This window comes from Syngnathus floridae, chromosome 7, assembly GCF_059516105.1.
Source record: "Syngnathus floridae isolate MCC-2025c chromosome 7, RoL_Sflo_1.0, whole genome shotgun sequence".
In the NCBI taxonomy this organism is placed as follows: Eukaryota; Metazoa; Chordata; class Actinopteri; order Syngnathiformes; family Syngnathidae; genus Syngnathus; species Syngnathus floridae.
In genome coordinates this window covers 17,726,116-17,744,559 of record NC_142419.1, presented here as the reverse complement: position 1 = coordinate 17,744,559, position 18,444 = coordinate 17,726,116, and the positions used below count along the sequence as shown (strand labels likewise).

At 43.6% G+C, this 18,444-nt stretch overlaps 1 protein-coding gene and 1 long non-coding RNA gene across 3 annotated transcripts; one reads left to right on the top strand and one right to left on the bottom strand.

Moving 5' to 3' along the window:
* Positions 1–1,788: 1,788 nt before the first annotated feature.
* Positions 1,789–18,401, bottom strand: prkd2 (protein kinase D2). Of its 2 annotated transcripts, XM_088381433.1 has the most exons (19): positions 17,561–18,401; positions 8,136–8,274; positions 7,923–8,054; positions 7,634–7,830; positions 7,370–7,553; positions 7,198–7,269; positions 7,047–7,064; positions 6,782–6,941; positions 6,600–6,711; positions 6,243–6,320; positions 5,853–6,165; positions 5,740–5,792; positions 5,543–5,615; positions 5,322–5,428; positions 4,961–5,122; positions 4,746–4,844; positions 3,717–3,984; positions 3,554–3,639; positions 1,789–3,178 (listed from the first exon to the last, which is right to left on the bottom strand). In XM_088381433.1, the coding sequence occupies exons 1-19, from the start codon at positions 17,879–17,881 to the stop codon at positions 2,954–2,956; spliced, it is 2,799 nt and encodes a 932-aa protein (XP_088237559.1). In that variant the 5' UTR covers positions 17,882–18,401; the 3' UTR covers positions 1,789–2,953. The 2 variants fall into 2 exon arrangements, with proteins under 2 accessions (XP_088237559.1, XP_088237563.1); XM_088381437.1 differs by lacking the exon at positions 7,047–7,064.
* On the top strand, positions 10,631–12,506 carry LOC148395769 (uncharacterized). Its single transcript, XR_015859481.1, has 3 exons — positions 10,631–10,937; positions 11,017–11,225; positions 11,344–12,506. It is a non-coding gene; the product is annotated as an uncharacterized LOC148395769 (long non-coding RNA).
* Positions 18,402–18,444: the final 43 nt, after the last annotated feature.

The following is an 18,444-nucleotide window of genomic DNA, read 5'->3' as shown; positions in this document are numbered from 1 at the left end:
AGCCTTTTAGTGTTTTTAATGGCAGGAAATGGCTCCATGGGTACAATGATTGAAGAAGAAACAGTGATTAATTTGCGATCATGCCATACAATTATTGACTCTACTTTTATACAATGATTTGTTTTGCTTTTTTTTACCCCCTATTGGATAGTTTCACAGGAGACGCATTCCAAAATCGGGAGGTTCCCAGTTATTCGGTTATGCACACTGAGATCTGCGTGGAGATAGCTCTAAATTTCATTTTCATGTAGAAGGAAGTGACCCTTACAGTGTCATCTCCGAGAGAGTTTCAGGTTTGCAGTAAACCAGCGAGCGGTTAAAAGATGTGTATGTCACGAACACGTACACAGGAAAGTGAAACTCAGCGGCTTAACAGAACAGCAACACACTGTCGCACTTTAGCAAGTATAACTTACTATACTTGCTAGCGTGCGACATGACATGACTGACATTTATTCCAGCCATTATGACTCACTATTGCAGACATAGGTTAATGTTTGAGGTGAATGTACTTAGACTGATTCATAAAGTGTCGGGTGAAATCAACTAGTGCGGCAGAATGAGTTTCATGATTTTAAGAAGTGCAGCAAGCACAGACGCAAAAGCAGATTTGTCATTTGGGTCTACAGATGGGAAAAATCTGGGGGAAACCTTGCCGTAACGCAGACATGAGTCACTTCTTCAAAACGTCTACTTACGCACATTGTTGGGAGAGAACCGAATGTCAATTCATTATTGGTTACTGAAATCAGCCTGAGACATTTTTATTTGACTCATGCTTGAAGACAATGCAATGACCTGCTTTTTATTTTTTTTTTTAAATGTCCATAAAAATGCAGAGGTCTAAACATTTAAAGACAGACTCGTACTTATATTACTGACTACTGATTAAACTGATTATTATAGGTAAGATAATGTACTAATTTTTTATACCGCTTGTCCCCACGGGGGTTGCGGATAATGTAAACATGAAATGCAAAATGTTTCTATAATTGTCATTGGTTGTATCTTATTAGCATAGATTCTCATCTTGTGATTCAAGATTCACATCTGAATCAAGTGGCGTTCTTATGCGTATGACAAAAAAACAAAAGGTAGCAGCACATAGAAGAGAGTTAAACAACGAGCCGGACGCCATTCGGCAATTTACGCTTAGCGACCCAGAAGTGCTCTTACTGCTCAAGAGCAGGCTTGAGTGTGTTTATCGCAATATGGAAAACAATCCTTGTCCGCCGCCTTTGCCTGGGAGACATCTGTAGAATTGTCCTTGGGCAGCTTTTGTTTGCGCATCTATGCATGTCTCGGAAATTAGCATATGATATTATAAAGTGTACCACTGATTTATTGTTTTAACGACGTTTGCTTTTTAAATGTTGAATTTAAACTTTATGTACAGCACTTTGTATGCAGCTGGGGTTGTTTTTAAATCACCCCAAAATAATGTTTGGTTTGAAATGGGTTGTTATTTTTGCTATTGGTGAGATTTTTGCACTCAGACGTGCTAACAACTGGTTTCTTTATGCACATAATCAACCTTCTCTAGTCTGAAAGGACATCGTAGCTAGTTGATAATGAAACGTTGTCAGCGGATGTCTGCTGGTTGAACGGAAGCGAGCGAGTCATTTGTCAAAACACAATCTCGTTGAGGTAACTGTGAAGGTACACCGTGTTATTTTGTCAAAATACTTTTGCATTGGCACTTGCTTGTGGTAGTGTTTGTTTATTTGTCATCTTCCTTTGCATTTATTTATATGAAAGTGAATTTAAAAAAAGGACAAAACAAAGAGAGAATATTCTCTTGGTTTGTATTGTGCTACAAAGTCTAGCATCATCATCATCATCATCGTCGTCATCGTCCACTTTTTGTCGAAAAAATGGACACTACATTAACTTCAGGGTACACATGCTAGCGGTGGGCTATTACAATAAAAACAACATTGAATCTACAATATTGTACTATGTGAAAACATGCAACCTATTGACATGGCAGAAAATAGATCATCTAGTTACATTCACACCACAAAAGATAGGTCCTTAAAACTAAAAAGGCGTTCTTGTGAATGCTGGGAGAAATGAGAAATAGAAGCGCTGCCCCCGTTTCCTGGCAGAAACATTTAGAATTTCGAAAGTTTATGATTGTGGTTTGTATTAATTACAGGAAGATGTGCTGTCGCCTAATCAATACTTCCAGTTGTACAGGACCATTATGGGCATTCATTTTATGGGAATGACCACAAAGCTTGAGTCAGGTGAAAGCACCACATGAAAACAAGGAATTGCTATTTTTTGATCATTAGGTGGGAGGGGCTGTGTTTCAAATGATTATTTTACATGACCAATTCAAATGTTTTCTTTTATGAGTTATGAAGCAAACAAGTGGGAGGATATTGTATTTTTTACATCTTCTATGAGTCAATATCACCTTTGAGACGGCGTCATTAGATTTGCCATTAAACCTTCATGATTCACTCTCGTTTTAAATAGAAGCCAAACTGCAAGAAATGCACGCCGCTCAAGATTCCCGCACTTTCCGGCAAGCAGACAATGTACATGCAAACAGCAGAATTTGTGAGCTTGCTGACATTTTTGGGCTAATGTTAGCATGAAACGAGAACACGGTAGACCGCAACGTAAGCTACGGTCGTACTGCAGGTCAATTTCAATTTTTTTTGCTCATGTGTCATTTATCTGTTTTTTGAATAATTAAGATTTTTTTCAAATGTGACCCCTGCCACTTTCAAATACGTGGATGTAAATCAGATATACAGTACGTTTCATTTATTTTGCTGGTTATACCCGCAAAACTTTTCAACATTTCCAACAGCAATTAAAAGAGATCATTTGAATGAGAATGCCGACTTGAGAAATCGAAGCGCTGTCATACAGCTGATAATGGTGACGACTGTGTAAACACTGTTAGGAGAACAACTTCACCCCAACACTTGGTGGACCTTCAGAGGATGCTGACTCGCTCGGTGAGGCCTTGCACGTCCGTGTCGTCCCTGCCCTCGTCGTCGTCCGAGGCGTGCGCGGGAGGCGGGGCCACGAGGTGAGCGGGGTACGTCAACGTGTACTGGTGGGCGAACGATTGCCAGCGGCTATCGTCGCTCTCGTGGGTGATGTAACGCTCGCCTAGCTTGGTCTCCAGCTCTCGCAGGTCTAACCATGTCTGATAGTCCTGAGAGGGAAGAGAAAATAGAGTTTGGGTGGAATTCGATCAAAGTTGAAAAGGGCTTTTAGTGCGTCATGACGCAAGTACATTAGAAGCTGTCTGAGTGTGGGTGTGTCAGTGAGAACTTAAAACCATTTCTTTTTCCCTCACTGATCATCACTTGATGTTCATCCAAGTCATTATCACATTTATTAGCACTTAAAATGTGTTTATACATGGATGGTTTTGCAATACTAATTCCTCAAAGTCAGCAGGCGGAGACGCCAGCTCACTCGCAACCCTAATGATGTTAGAAAATGGATGGATAGGTGATGCATGGAAAAATAAATATCATTGATACACAGAGGGAGAGAGAGAATACAAGTTGTTTTAAAGAAGCACCTGTAAGTAAGCATGGCTGAGACTCTTGTCCACACTGTAGCGCTTCCTCATCTTAACTTGTAGCAAGTTGTTGATCAAGTCGATGGCTGCCGATCAAAGAGATCATATAAATAAAGCTCATAAAACAACAACAACCCAAAAGAAAAACTTCCACCCCCTCTACCGTCGCAGGAGATCTGTTTCCAAGGGTTGGAAGGGTACATGAAGGCAGCATTGTGGATCTGGTCATTGATATCTTCATCCTCGTTAAAAGGGAACGTCCCGCTGAGGCTGACGTACATGATGACGCCGACGGACCACATGTCCAGCGAGCGGTTGTAGCCCTGGTTCAGCAGGACCTCCGGGGCCAGGTAGGCCGGCGTGCCGACCACCGAGCGACGGAACGACTTCTCCCCGATGATTCGGGCAAAGCCAAAATCACACAGCTTTACCTGAGAGGGGAAATAAGACCAGGCCTGATGAGTAACTGTTGATTAAATAAAAACAATGGCTGGGCATATTTTTTCATACTATTGAATATCACGGTAAAAATGCCTTTTGTGAAGTTGTTTTTTAGCTCGTCGAAAAATTATAAGGAGCTCTCCTGCCTGAGGCTGTGGCTTGTTTTTCAGACAGCAGCATACTAAAATAACGATTGATTCACAGTCAATAAACACTGCCATTTCTTGTCTATTTTTAAAAGCATCTAAAGGGCATTCACGTGATTCTTTTGTAATGTTTCTCTCTGATGCGTCGTGTCCTTCATTGTGTTGCTAGAATGATGAAGGCAAATTTGCATTTACACAATGTTCGCCAACCATTATGCAGCCAAGGCAGATATTCTACATGAAAAAGCTCTCCCAGCATGCCAGCGAACAAAATGTCACAAAAGGTGCTATATATAAACTAAAATAATCATGACAAACTCATTCCTCACCATTTTTCTGACTCATGTGATTCTGTGGAACAGAAAGCTCTGTACAAGAAATGGCAAGAGGTGGCTCGGCAAAGAGGTTAAGTGTACCTTCTGCCATCTAGTGGAAGTGCATTTAATTGCTCTGCCTCCACTAAATGTCATTTGTGTGAAAACGTTCAGTCCAATGAAGTGAAATTTAATGCGGTAACTTTTTAGTAACATGTCCAAAATACATTTGCGGTACAAAAAAAGAAGAGAAACTCATTTTGTTTGAAAAATGTTGTTTTGTTTTCCTACCTGGGGAAAAGGATCAGCAGAAGCAAGCAGCACATTCTCGGGTTTGAGATCGCAGTGGACGATGTTCTTAAAGTGCAGGTGTCGCAAGGCTGCCAGGATCTGCACAAACACAGACTGGTCTTAAAAGTGTCCCGCAAAAATGTCATGATGTCTGACGCAACACGCACACAAACATCTAAAATGACATTAAGCACCAGAGCGGGGCGCATGCACACCTGAGTGATGAGAAATTTGGTGAGCCTCTCAGGCAGTCGGCCTTTCTCGCTGGAGAGGATCATCTCGAGCATGTCGCCGTGGAGCTTCTCCATGACAACAAACACCTTCTCCGGCGTCTCAAACATGCACTCCAGATTTACGATGCCCAAGTGGCGCAAACTCTGAAAGTGAGTTTCCAATGTTGTTGTTAGTGATTTAGAAGGTACTGGGGAAACACATTCCAGCAAATGGGGAGAATTGAAATCTTGGCAACTTTTTGAATGGAGAGGAGTCATCTTTGCTGCCCCCTTCTGGTCATAAATGATTCGAAACCAATCCTTTTAAGTCAAACCAATTTCAAATGATATGGAAAGCGTTTACCTGCAGGATAGCCACCTCGTTCCTCAGCTGGCTCTCCTGCTTAGTCGGGAAGCGGAGCTTATCGATAACCTTGACGGCCACATCCCTCCCGGTCATCCGGTGCTTTCCTGATGGGAGAAATTTGACAGTGAGAAGTGTGCCCACTGGAAAATAGGAGGTGTATTTGGTTCATTATTCAATACGATCCTCCTGGGATTTGAGTTTTATGTGAAAGGTCATACCTCCATACACAACTCCAAATTGCCCTGACCCCAGAACTTCATCTGCAAATATCTGATACACTGTACCAATGTCCTGCAGGAAGGTGCATTCAACTCATTAACAAATATATATGTTTTTATTTATTCATATACTATATATAGATTCTCATTTATTTTTTTCAAGGATAATGTGTGTGTGGCCAAAAAAGACGACCTACCACATTTTCTTGGATTTGACTGTTCGACACAGAAATGCTGACGGAGGCTTGTCCTAAGGAGATTATTATTAGGATTAATAAATCTCTTATTGGCCAGTGGAGATGTGACTTACTGTGTGTGGTGTGTCCCTCGGCCGGCGGGGCATCCTGGAAGATGACGGGCATAAGGGCCTGACGGATGGCGCTCTCCCACGCCTTGGCCACCTCCCGGCCGATGCCGCTGTTGGGTGCCACTTGGCTGGGGGATGGGGGGGACTGGGGGAGGGCGTGCTGGGGGGACAGGGGTGTAAGGGTGTTGGGGTCCTCCCCCACAAAGTAGCACATGGTGCCCGTGATGATCTCGAAGCAGTGCGGGTTTGTACCGGAGGGTACCAAGGTGAAGTTACCGGCAGGTCGTACTTCCAGGATTTCCGATAGAGGGATCTCCTACAAGGAAGATGGATGAAAGAAAGCTTTGGTGTCTTACTAGAAATGTGAAACTCCATGCAGCAATCTGGATTTACCTTGTAGTATTTGTTTGAGGTGTTGTTCTGGAAAAGGATGATACACTTGCAGTCCAGACGCCAGTAGTGTCTCTTTCTCTGTTGGGGTAGCGCACCAAGAGGACATGTAAGGGAAGGTTTGAGAGCTGACGTCCAAGGGGAATAGAAGAAGAATGACCAGGTGATAGGAAGGCTAAGAGATGGAGAAATTAAGAGAGACATGAAGAAAAAGAAAAAAGGACAAAGACACCAGAGCAAGTGTTAGTGGTGCAGCAAGAAAGGAAAAATATTGCAAGTTTTTCATCAACAGAACAAGCAAGACGGAAAAGCTACAAGAAAGGAAAAAAGGAAACCAGATAAGTGTCATGATTGACGTACCAGTGTGTCCTTATTGCTGTAGTGAACCATCCATCCCTCCTTGATAGCTGTGCTGGATCGACGGGTTGTTTGCCGCACGGACTGGACCACCCTCATGAGTGGAATGTAAACACTAAAACGAAGCACAGAATGCAGGTGTTAATCAAAATATAAGATTAGTGGGACGTCGTTGATGTGAGCACCTCTGGTCTGCACTGACTCCGTCCTGGTTGCTCTCTGGAGAAAAGGAGCCCGGGATGCTGCAGGCCTCGTCCGAGTCGTCCATGGATGACTTGTCCGAGGCGTCGTAATCGCTGGTGTAGTCCATGGGCACCTCGGGGTCAGCACTGGGACTCAACATATCTAGGAGAAGATGTCAACGGAGTTGAGTGTAGCATGTTTTGAAGATGTTTTTCTTTTTTTTTTTTCCTGGTGCCCACCGTCCAGCATGCATACATGCAGACTTACCGTTGTTACCTCTGTTTTCTGAGAAGATAAAGAGATTAGTGGAAATGAGTTCAGTTTTGTTATTATGCTTGTTATGAATTTGTACAAGCATGCAAATGAGCTAGATTAATAGCAGGGTTAGCATTTTGTCGCTGCAGAGATGTCCACCTACCTCCGATGGTTTCGCCCAGACAGTCGTTAGGGACTTTGTACGCGCAGCGTTTATGGCAGTTGAACTTGCAGTCTGAGGACAATACGTTCAAAAAATAATTGGGGGTCTTCGAGGCAGAGATTTTGCTTCCTCTTTTTTATCATTTGATCAATTATTTTATGTCTTTGCTCACCTTTGCACTGCAAGCCCTGCCTGAAAAGACCTCGAAGGAGCCTCTTGCAGTACTGGCACACCGTGGGACGTGTGTACGAGTGGACGGCGAACGTGTGCGGCACTTTCACCTTGCTCATTAGGATTTTGTCCAAATGTACGGGACGGCCCGTGTAAAAGCGCCGGGACTCACTCGGCGTCCGGGGCTGTGATGGATAGATAGAAAGAAAGCCATTCAGCGCATGTGACAGACTATTTGGAATTTCTAAGCGGCGTTAAATCGTACCATTTGCGTGTGTGAGCGGACCAGTCCAGAATCCTCGGTGCAGGTAGATGTGGTCCCGAGGCTGTGAACGGACTCGCTGGTGGAGAGCCGCAGGGACTGGCTACTGTTCACGGAGGTAGTGGACAGGCGTCTTTTCCGAGCTCTGCAGTTGTTTGGAATGTTGAATGCGCAGCGCTTGTGGTAATTCAGCCCACAGCCTGCAGGGGGCGCCAAGGAACAGTAAAGAAACATTAGCGTGAGTGTGCGTGATGATTTGAAATCCTTTGACATCATTTGATAGTTTTCTCACCATCACATTTGAGCCCTTGTCGGACCAGCCCGAATAACATCTCTCCGCAGTGATCGCAAAAGGCCGGGGCACGATAGGAATGGACGTTCAGAGCGTGGGGTCGAATCTGGAAATCTTCCGATGTGGCTGCCGCTAAAAGGAAAAAGATCCATTCAGAGATCAAGTCGAAATCCTAAACAGATGACAGTTGTTTTTTTTTTTTAGATGACTTACCAGATAGCACCACCTCCACCAAATCTCCCTCCTGAATGTCACCTGCAGTTTTAACCAGCTGCAGGATGTTGTTGGTTGATGTGTCGTGCTTAAACAGCAAAATCTTATCGTAAATACCGTAGAAGCCACACTCTGGGAACTGGAACATACACAAAGAGAACATCACAAATTGAGCTAAGAGGAGAAAACAAAACAAGACTCCATGTTCTATGAACACTACGCGCTCAGAACCGACGGCTCATAAACATTACGTAAATATTTTCGTCTTGTTTTGGTGTATAATAAACACAACTAGACATTATTAGTTCTACAGTATAATATTAATATTCCTTATAACAGTCCTAACAATATCACATCCAAGATGATGCACGTAGGCCAAGAAAAGGAATGTTGTTGTTTTTCCTGTTTTGGAGTCAAGGTTCACTATATGGTCAAAAGTTAGCAATGTACAGGAAACATAAGCTGGTCTACGCCTTAGAAGGATACGATACACACACGTCCTTTTCACTTATGTACACAGTGTGCGTTAACACAGCACCGCTCACAAACAACGCACACATGGACACACACAGTGACGACCTTAGTTTGCAAAATAGCAACATTTTTGATATACAGGCCCGTCTTGTAGCTAGCTAGCTGTATGAGTGCCAAGTTACACAAAAAGGGAGGCCACCACACCCCAGTAATGGCTACTGCTTTTAACCACACAGTCGCTCCCAAAAACATACAATCATACACAGGTAACACAAAGATATCTAGAATGGCAACTTTTTGGAGGGTTAGAAAACTTAAGCTAACATTTGGTGGCTTGACAGAACTATACAGCTAAATCGGCATCATGTGGTTCCTGAAAATGTCTGCTGCACGTTTGAAGGTTTGTTTATCAGCTGCGGTGAAAGTGGCCCAGATAGTGCTGACGAAAATATTGCACTCATTGAAGTTTTCAACCCACCTACATCAGACATATTGAATCAGATATATGTACAGCGTGTGGTTAGCGTGTTTGGTTCAAATCTTGCCATGTGGCGTTTGCATGTTGCTTTCGGATTCATACTTGTTGAAATCCAGTTTACGCCAAATCGTGTATATTAGAGCAGTAAAATAGTCAGCATTATAAAATAGACATGTCAAGACTGACATACACAAACATAGTTTGTCTGTATCTGGCATATAATGTGTAAGACAGTCTAATAAAAATACTTTCCCCACCCCAATCAGGCTCCAAAGGACAGACACCAAAACAGCAAATGATGTCAAAACTACACACATCAGGCAGGATTGACGCAACTAAAATGTGTAATTACAATCACCCACAGACATCCCACTTTCCTTGCAGCTTACAAGCACCACAATTTGAGCTACAGCTCCCTCCATTTTTTTAAACTGCCAGAGAAAGCAATCCGGCCTGGTCCCATGCAGGCCATCCAAAATCTACAATACGCTAACCACAATGGCAGCAATCATGTCTTTGGCGTTTGTCTACGGAGAATATTATAGAGTAGCCTGTGAGAAAATGACGGCTTTCTTTTCTTTTTCCGACAGCTACCAGCTCGAGATGGGAACTGTACTTCTGACTGAGTCATCATTGGAGAAAGGGGGGTGTTGTTTGGATTGCAATTTTATGAGCAGCCCATGTTAGTGTGTACATTGTGAGGTGAGAGGTTAGCGAGACAGCAAACAGGCTGAATAATCCTTGCATGTACACGACATGGTGTCATGTCCCGGAGACTGGGCTGTGTCTCCAGACTGGATTTGGGTTACCAGGGATCAGGTTTCCTCACTATACCTGCAGTTCTTTGGGCCAACAAAGCTATTATGCCTGAAATGAATTATAAACAAGACCTTCTTTACCTCCACCCTCCCATGTTTCCCCTTCGTCAACATCTACCCCCGCTTTTCTTTGTATCCTTTCAAGCGATCTCTAATCTTTTGAACTCATCCAGCGAGCTGTGCATATTTATGCGCTGAAAACTAATAAGGGCAAGAAAGGTGAGAGACGTCGAAAGTGGAAAAAGATGCTAACAAAGATGCCGACTCGCCGCTTTGAGGAAGTTAGCCAGGCACTTCCTTTCTTGTAATCTAATGACCTGACTGACCCACGTATATTTTCCAACAGAGCTAAACATTTTTTTTTTTTTCTTGCTCCTCCATCCTTCCGCAAAGCACTGTGGAAAAAAAAAATGCAGTCCTATAAAATAACACGGCAGGTGTAACCGCTGTTGCCGAGTGCCGCTGCCAATAACGTCATCAACGGCAAACAACTTAATCGAGTCAGCCGTTATTAAAAACACACAAAAGCACACGCAAACACAAAACAAGCAATATAGCTCTGTGTGTACAATGCACACACTAAACAGCTTTTCACATCGGATGATGTCACGGAAGCAACGTTTTAGTGATGTCATGGAGTGCGGCTCTTGACTCAAAGGGAAATTGCAAATTGTATTTTCTGTCACATGTACCGATCTAATGCTGCTTTGACAGTGACCCTTGACCTCAAACACTTGGTCATATGATGCGGGTCACAAGTGCAGTGTGGAAGTGAGTCACTCAATATCTATTAAGGGGAAAAGACAATCCGGAAGACGGTGAATGTGTGAAAAGATTCGTGCAATTAGTGAGAAACAATAAATGAGGTTGTTGTTATGATGCACTGTGAACAAGAAGAACAACAAAAGCAACAGTCAAGAATACAAAGACTTGTGAGGAAGCTGTGGGTTTCTGCTTTTCATCCTCCCCATCACTTCCCCCTCCTGTGGCCCAGTCTTTAGATGGTTCCTATACCGGCGGCGAGGAACAATGGTAAAAACGAAAAGCGCCATCTTTGTTGTTGTCGTTGGCTCATTAGCATAGACAACAAATGTGTGCTAACATTTTGCAGGAGATCACAGCCGAGCGAGCGAGCGAGGGGGAAAAGGTGAGATGTTGCAAGGCGACAACGAGGAAGGATCAGTATTTGGACACGGCGGTGTATCCCAGAGACGCTGCAATCTGTTGGCTGAAGCTGGACAAGACAAACTTTTGAAGCCCTACAAGGTGTTGCGTTTCGGTGACAACAGCAACGGAAAACTGATCCAAGTCATTTTATAGGCAAGAGGAAACACACTGCATCCCTTCAAATGGCACACGTTGTTTAAACATCCATGTGGGTGTGTGAAGCCAATCATATCTGCTTACACAGTGTGTGTGTGTGTTTGTGTGTGGTCAGGATCATTGCCGGTTCCTTAATTGTCAGGCTAAAGTTCCCCTTTGTTAACGTGTCAGGCGGGGGACTGGATAGAAGAGCCCCACCTTTATGAAAGTCATCAGAAGCGTTCCCCTAGCAACCTGCACGTGAAGACGTCAAAGACCTGCCCTCATTAGATCCTCGCAGCAACCCGGTGCGACGCAGGAATGTTTTTTTTCCCTCTTTCGAGCAATGGAAGAAACCCAGCTTGCTATTTTTAGACCCAGTGAGGTCACACGATGACGATGATATGAAGCAGTCAACGTAAATGCTCGTCATTCCTCTAATGGCGCTCCTCCCACCCGCGCTCCATTGAAGTATTTACAGTTGACGTTGCCGGATATGAGAAAACAAAGTGCCTTAGTGATTTATTGTCTGTTCAAAACATAAACTCACAGACAAAGCTGGCATGTTTATGGCGTAAAATCTCGTGACATCAGCTCCCCGTTGGGCTTGGCACAACTAAGACAACAAACATAAAAATTGTGTACACGCAAAGGGCCGCTGAATAAATCCACTTTTGTGATGTCACCAAAGTAAATCGTGATCACCGCTGTATAGTCGAGTTGGATGTGCTATAAAAGTAGAGCTTGGGGCTAGAATCGCATGTTTGTCGAATGTGTAGTTTTAAAAAGAGCCTGATAGAAGGCTCTGCAAAAAAAAAAAAAAAAAAATCTTGTGTGCAGAGCTGTGTTCCATCCCGAAGTTGACTGAAAAGCATGGCCCTCATTAGAATTGGTATGCACGCACTCTTTTTTTCCACTCCAAGATGCCAGAGGGACCAAAACAGCAAATGGCCTGAGATGTCCTGTGAGTTACAGAGACATGCATTTGTTCATTTGCTCAGCCAAGCAGAGATAACATCTCAAGCCTTGAAAACTCCAGTGTGATGCCCAAATAGTTGCCATCTTAAATGGCTCTTAGAAATGTTTTGCTGCTTAAATTGTGCTGATTATTAGATGAGACTATTCGGAAATGTTGGCGGTTACATGGTATCTGACAATCCCTGTGGTCATCATTTGGGCTGGAACATATCTAAAATGTATTTTGAATTGGTGGGAAAAAAAGACTTGTGGAATATTCCATAAAAAATCTAAAAACATATATCATTGAAATCTAAAAAATCTACACACCCAAAAAATCATCATGGATATAAAGCAATTTTGGGAGATTCAAACCAGTGCTAAAGAGAGCAGATGTAAGTTTTTGGAATGGAAAAAAAACAAAAAACGACGTGACTTATGTTGTATGTTCTACTTTCTCTTCAAGTGTCATATTAGTCACACCCAAATTTTGGCACACCTTCAAATGTAGCTTGAAGGTAATTTTCATGGTCACGTTAAGGCTAGGTTGCGATGCTAGTGACGCTTCATGGCTACAATATACAGTCATGGAAAAAAAACGCACACGGCGAACAGGGTGCGTGCAAACGCACTCGTGCAAAGCCTTTCATTCGGCTCGAAGCGTGAAGGAAGGATGGGAAAGGTAACACGAGGGGAGTGGCTAAGCAGGATAGAAAAAGTGGAGGATAAAGAAGATACGCAAGTCAAGCCATTGCAACTGAACATTTCAAGACAAGCAAAATTAAATCATCAATCATAAATCATTTTTGCTCTATCTTAAATTATGAACAGTTGAAGAGAAAGCTGGCAAGATAATGTAATTAGGGCATCAATAATTTACCAGTGTAATTTGCAGTGACAATAGTCTTTCCACGGGGCAAGCAGTCGTTTTTAGCATTGTTGCGTGACTGACAGTGTGACAATGCAGTCATTGTCATCAAATCAGCCGTTGCACGCGACAGTCGGAAGACGAAAATAAATGCCAGGATGGAAAGTTGGAAACAAGCCACGGATGACATCGTTGAAGATAACATGACCTGGTTATGATTTCAACACAAAGATGTATGGAAATAGTCATGTGGCTGTTGCTCCAAAGTTATCAGCAAGAGGCCATATGTAAACAAATTGAAGCTGTTAGTACACACACACACACACACAAACACACACTAAGCTGCATGCTGAAGGCCGCAACCGACACACATCGTTCAAGGGTGAGTCATCCCAACGTCTTTCATCCACGCTCCATCTCCTCTATTTAAAAGTTTTTGTTTCTTTTCCTGTGGGGTGGCTTTGGATCCTAATTGGAAAAAAAAATCAAGAGTGGCAAACTTTGCGGGCCCCAGTCATATGACTAACGACTGTTTACATGAGTCACCGTGGCTTCTAAAAAGGAAGACAAATGAAAAAACAGTGTCTCTAGTGGACAACTTGAAACTCTTGACTCTTGAAATTTGATTTACGTTTTAATGATTTATTCATCAATGGCCATCATATGAATGATAATGACTACATTTTAGGTTCTGTTTGTCTTCAAGCCACGCAACAACAAAGCTCTCCTTGTGTTCTCCAAAATTGTTTTTTCTATTTCTGACTCCCTGCCCAGTTGGTCACAATTCTACAGTTCATAGCAAATTGGAAAAAGCAACCCAAGCCCCCCCCCCCCCCTTTTTTTTCTTTTTTTTTTTTTTATTCAGAGCAGACTTTGGAATGCAAACCAGTCTGTGAAGGTGCATGAATGACAAAATGATGGGAGTTTTCGTCTAGTTTTGTTGTTCTTTTTACTAGTCGTCAAATACAGTGTTTAGCAAAGGAGGAAACGAATTATTGTACTGTACACCAAACAGAAAGTCAAGAAGGAAGCAATTGTTGTCACCTGAGAATGAAGGAAAACCTTTTAATTAAATGGGCGGAGAAACTTTTGATAATTTAGTTCCTGCTAATGTAGGAGGGAGCAAAAGGGTGGAAATAAGAAAATATACAATGCTGGGTGTGTACATATGTTCCAGACAGAAAGAAGAAATTCTGGGTGTGACACCAAACTGGTTAGCACCAAACTGAAAATGGTGCCATGTCTACTCGCCAGGCAGCCCTCAAAGGAAAAGTTCCGGATCCGAATGAGGGAAAATCTCCTCATCTGACCTTCTCCACTACTCTTGCTCATCCTTTCTTGTAGTCTCCAGGCAGCGGGGTGTGCTTTGAATAATCAAATATGCCTCCGTGGCAGGACACCACAAATGCCAAGGGAACAACGGGCAACGGTCAGAGGTGCAAACTTGTTTCGCTAACATGCAAATCAAGTGGAATAACTGCACACCACACACACACACACACACACACACAGACATCAGGTACGGGACTGAACGCATAAGTTAGTTTGTCACGCTGTTCCGTGACCTCACCGAGTGTTTTTGTGGCTTACACGTGCAAGAGAGTGTGAGGTAAACAGGAGGCCAAGCAGCTTCTCTTGGGAGGAGGATGAAACACACAAACGCCTCTCAGAACGGAGGTGGAAACAATGGCCAGGGCAGGGGCTCTTAGTCAGAGCCGTGTGTGTCCGTCCTCAAACCGCCAGCGCTGATTAAATTTGACGTTGTCCAACGTAGGACTAAATAAATCTTTCCACATTCACGATGCTCTTTAACATTGGCAGTTTTGCTCAAATGAAAAATACTTCAACTGGTTGAGAAGGCGAACCCGGACGAGCACAGCATCCGTCCGAGTTGCGTTCAAGATGACCTCCAGAAAGAGTTTGCGAAAGAGTTGGAGGAAGAGGGCGTTCGACAAGGAGGATGCATAGCCGGAGAGGAGAAAAGTGACCAGGCGTAAGGAGGAGGAGGGAATATTAGACAAGGAGAGGAAGTGTGTGATCTGAAGAGGAGGAAGAGCGGGGGTGGTAGGAAGTATTTCCCTTCAAGAGGCACAGCAATGAGTTGGATTGAAGAAGATGACGAAAGATGATTTCCAAAATTGAAACGATGTCAGCATCAAAGTGTGTTTCATTTTTAAAAACTAGTCAAACAGCCTTTGCTAGCCTAAACGATGCTTTTCTTAGCGGCTAGCTGCAGGCCTACAGACGCTAACACAATGCACATTGGGATTCCAAGCTTTAGACAAAGTCATGGCGGTGACAGGAAAGTGGGTATTCACTCTTTGGGGTCATGGTGGGAAAGTTAAGGTTAGCCTTGGAAACCCACGTGAGCCATGAAGGGAAAAACGTGCCAATGGAAGGAGGGAGCCTGTGAATAAACAGAGCCGGTGACTCACGCTTTCTGGGATGGGGAGAGATGACCGTGGGCGATGCTGGGGGAGCAGGGGTGCACGCTGCACCACACTAAAAACACACCAATGTAGGCATTCATGCGTGACCATAGACACTCGGGCACCCGAGCTCATGCGCCGCCGCCTCGCCCGCCCGGGACAAACCGCCTATTGTCCACATCCCGCACCTAAATTCTCCTCTCCTAGCAGAACTGGGGTTTTGTATTTAGGGGATTTTAGCATTTCTTGCCGAGTGTGGGTATGTGGCTCATGTGGATAAACAGCCTGAGGGTCTTTTTTTTTTTTTCTAATCGTTCTCACTCCAAAATAATCTCCGTGCGCCACACTCAGCAGCACGGTCATTTACTTTGACTGGCTAAGCGGGTGTTCAAGCAGAAGCTAAACGCAGTTTGGACGATGGTATCGCTAACATCTGTTTGCTGTTATCGTTCCCCCATAGTATTTGGGAAATAATAAATACCAGGAGTAGCCTTGCATCTATGATTTACCTTAGGGGATAAGATAAAACTCGAGGGAAAAACTACAAAAACAAGGAAAGACTATCACTAAAATCACATTGGTAGCCAAAAAAAAGTTAGGAGTACATATAATGATGGTTAGCACATCACAGTTCTGAGGTTGAGAGTTCAAAAGTGAACCTTTCTGAAATATTGCTGAATTTGCAATATTCCATTTCACTGGGTTCTGTTTACAAAGAAATGTATGTGCAGAATTTTTTGGGGAAAAGCAATCAATCCTAATTAATTTTTTTTTTTTACATTTATATGTACCGCAAATGTACCTACCGCTTGGCCCATGAGAAATTAGTAATAGAATAGAGCAGGAGTGAGCCTGATATTGATTAAAAAAAAAAAATCTGCTTGTTACAGCACTTCTTGTAGATTTGTCTCCACAAAATACTCATGAGAACATTGCTAAATTACAAGGGAGCCAACAAAGACATGAAAAAGAGATTATCCCCCACCCTCGCAGATTTGCAATGAAGAAATTTTCACAAAGCTGATCAGTGCCGGCTTGGCAAATGTATCAATATAATCGCTGAGCGGCCTAATTGGCTGTTTCAAAGTTCATGTTCCAAACATCTCATTTTAAGAAGACTTCAGCACTGGTATGCCATTATTTTCTTTTTCTCACATGGTGAAACACTGCATGGCCCTGAATAGTGAAAATAAACTATGGCTGGTGAATATCAAGAGCGTATTTTCCAAAATGCTTCATACTTCCCGCAGCAATCTCATGTGTTCGCAGATTGTTTTTCACTTTTTAATAAAACGCCGATCTGGGAACCGAGTGCTTTCCAGATGAGACACATGATCTCGTTTGATATTTGGAGAACCAACCAAGGTTCAATAGAAGGACTGATTCATTTAACACTCGTGACCTATCACACTTGTCAATCAATTCATCTCCTTCAGCATCATCTGCAAAATGGATTACAATACTGTTTGAAATAAACACCACATGTTAAAAAATGGCCAAATAACTATCAAAATCTATCCCTAAAAGAAAAACTCTCAAGTCAGGTCACCTGTTTCTCAAGGCACCATGACCGTTTGAATATGAAAAATATATCTTTTGAGACAACAGTCTTGTTAATTCTCTGGCACAACTCGTGAAGGAAATATGAAAAGGTTAACACATTAAAATTCCACAGTAACATGGCTAGAAAGTTGCAAATGGGTCGCGACGCTTGTTCTTGGCACGCCATAAAAGCGTTTCGTACTCGCCCTTGTGTGGCAGACAAGCACAACAAAGCCTAGCTAAACTCGCTTTAATTGCTTAATAACAGCAAAATTGTCCAACTTTCCCTGAGACTGGTGCCAAGTTCCTTGCTCGAGTGTGACGAAACAACATCGGCAAACAAATAGACAGACAAAAAGGCACAAAGGTGTGCGTAATTCGCTAGTGTCGGGCTTCAATGTCACCATTTGGTAAAATCAATATTTGTAGATCGATCAATCCCCCACGTGCACGACTTATGGATCAGCCCATTTGTTGAAAATGGCTCGCTAACTTTGCTGATGTAATAAAGCAACTTGCAAAGTGACGGTGTTGCGTGCATGTGCGTGTTTGTTTACCTTGGTGTCAACAATGGAACAGGCGATTTGTTTCACGAAGGGCAAGTCTGCACTTTGCGGCATCAGCACCGACTCTCGCGTCAGGCCAATCTGGATGCTGAAGGACACCCCTGAAGGAGTCGGGGTCACCGAAGCCATCGCGGCACCCCCCGATGCACCCAGCCCGTGGGTCAAGTCCATCACGTTGAAGCCACCCTGGGGGGACAAGCTGGCCGCGGGGACGGGGGTCACTGCAGTCGAACCGTGCAGAGAGGAGGCCCCCGGCGGAAAGAACATCGGGCCCAGGGGTCCTGAGGGTATGCAGGGGCTGGCGTTCGCCATCCTCGAAATCTGTGTGATGAAGCTCTCAACACTCTCGGGGGGAAATCACGCTTATTCACTGGCTCACCAGCGCAGGAACACGGAGCATAGTCCCAGCCTCCCTGTGGAATCAAGGAAGGGATCCCTTCTCTGCAGCAAGTGTTTTCTGCCCTCCCTTCACGGTGTCTTCTCTACTTTACACAAGCGTGAGAAACACACACACACACCCTCAACTCGGGGAGGGAAAAGGAGCCTGCTCTTCCTCCTCCTTTTTCTTCTTTGCTGGCTCTTTTCCTCCTTGTGCTCTGCTGATGAAAAGTCCACAATTGAATGTGAAACCAAATCAAGAGAAAGTGAGAGAACGGCTCCGAAAAGTTTCTTCGGAGTTACAAAATGGCCTCCCTCGCACAGGAAACGATGAGGATAAAATCGAGCGACAGACTGCGCTCATTTCACGAGTGAGTTTTGGGCTTCACTCATTTTGAGAAAAAGAAAAAAGAGCTGAGTGAGAACGTAAGTGAGCGAGGGCTCCTCACTCGCCTCCAAACAGGAAGTGTAATGATTGACACGCTCTCCAGCCAATA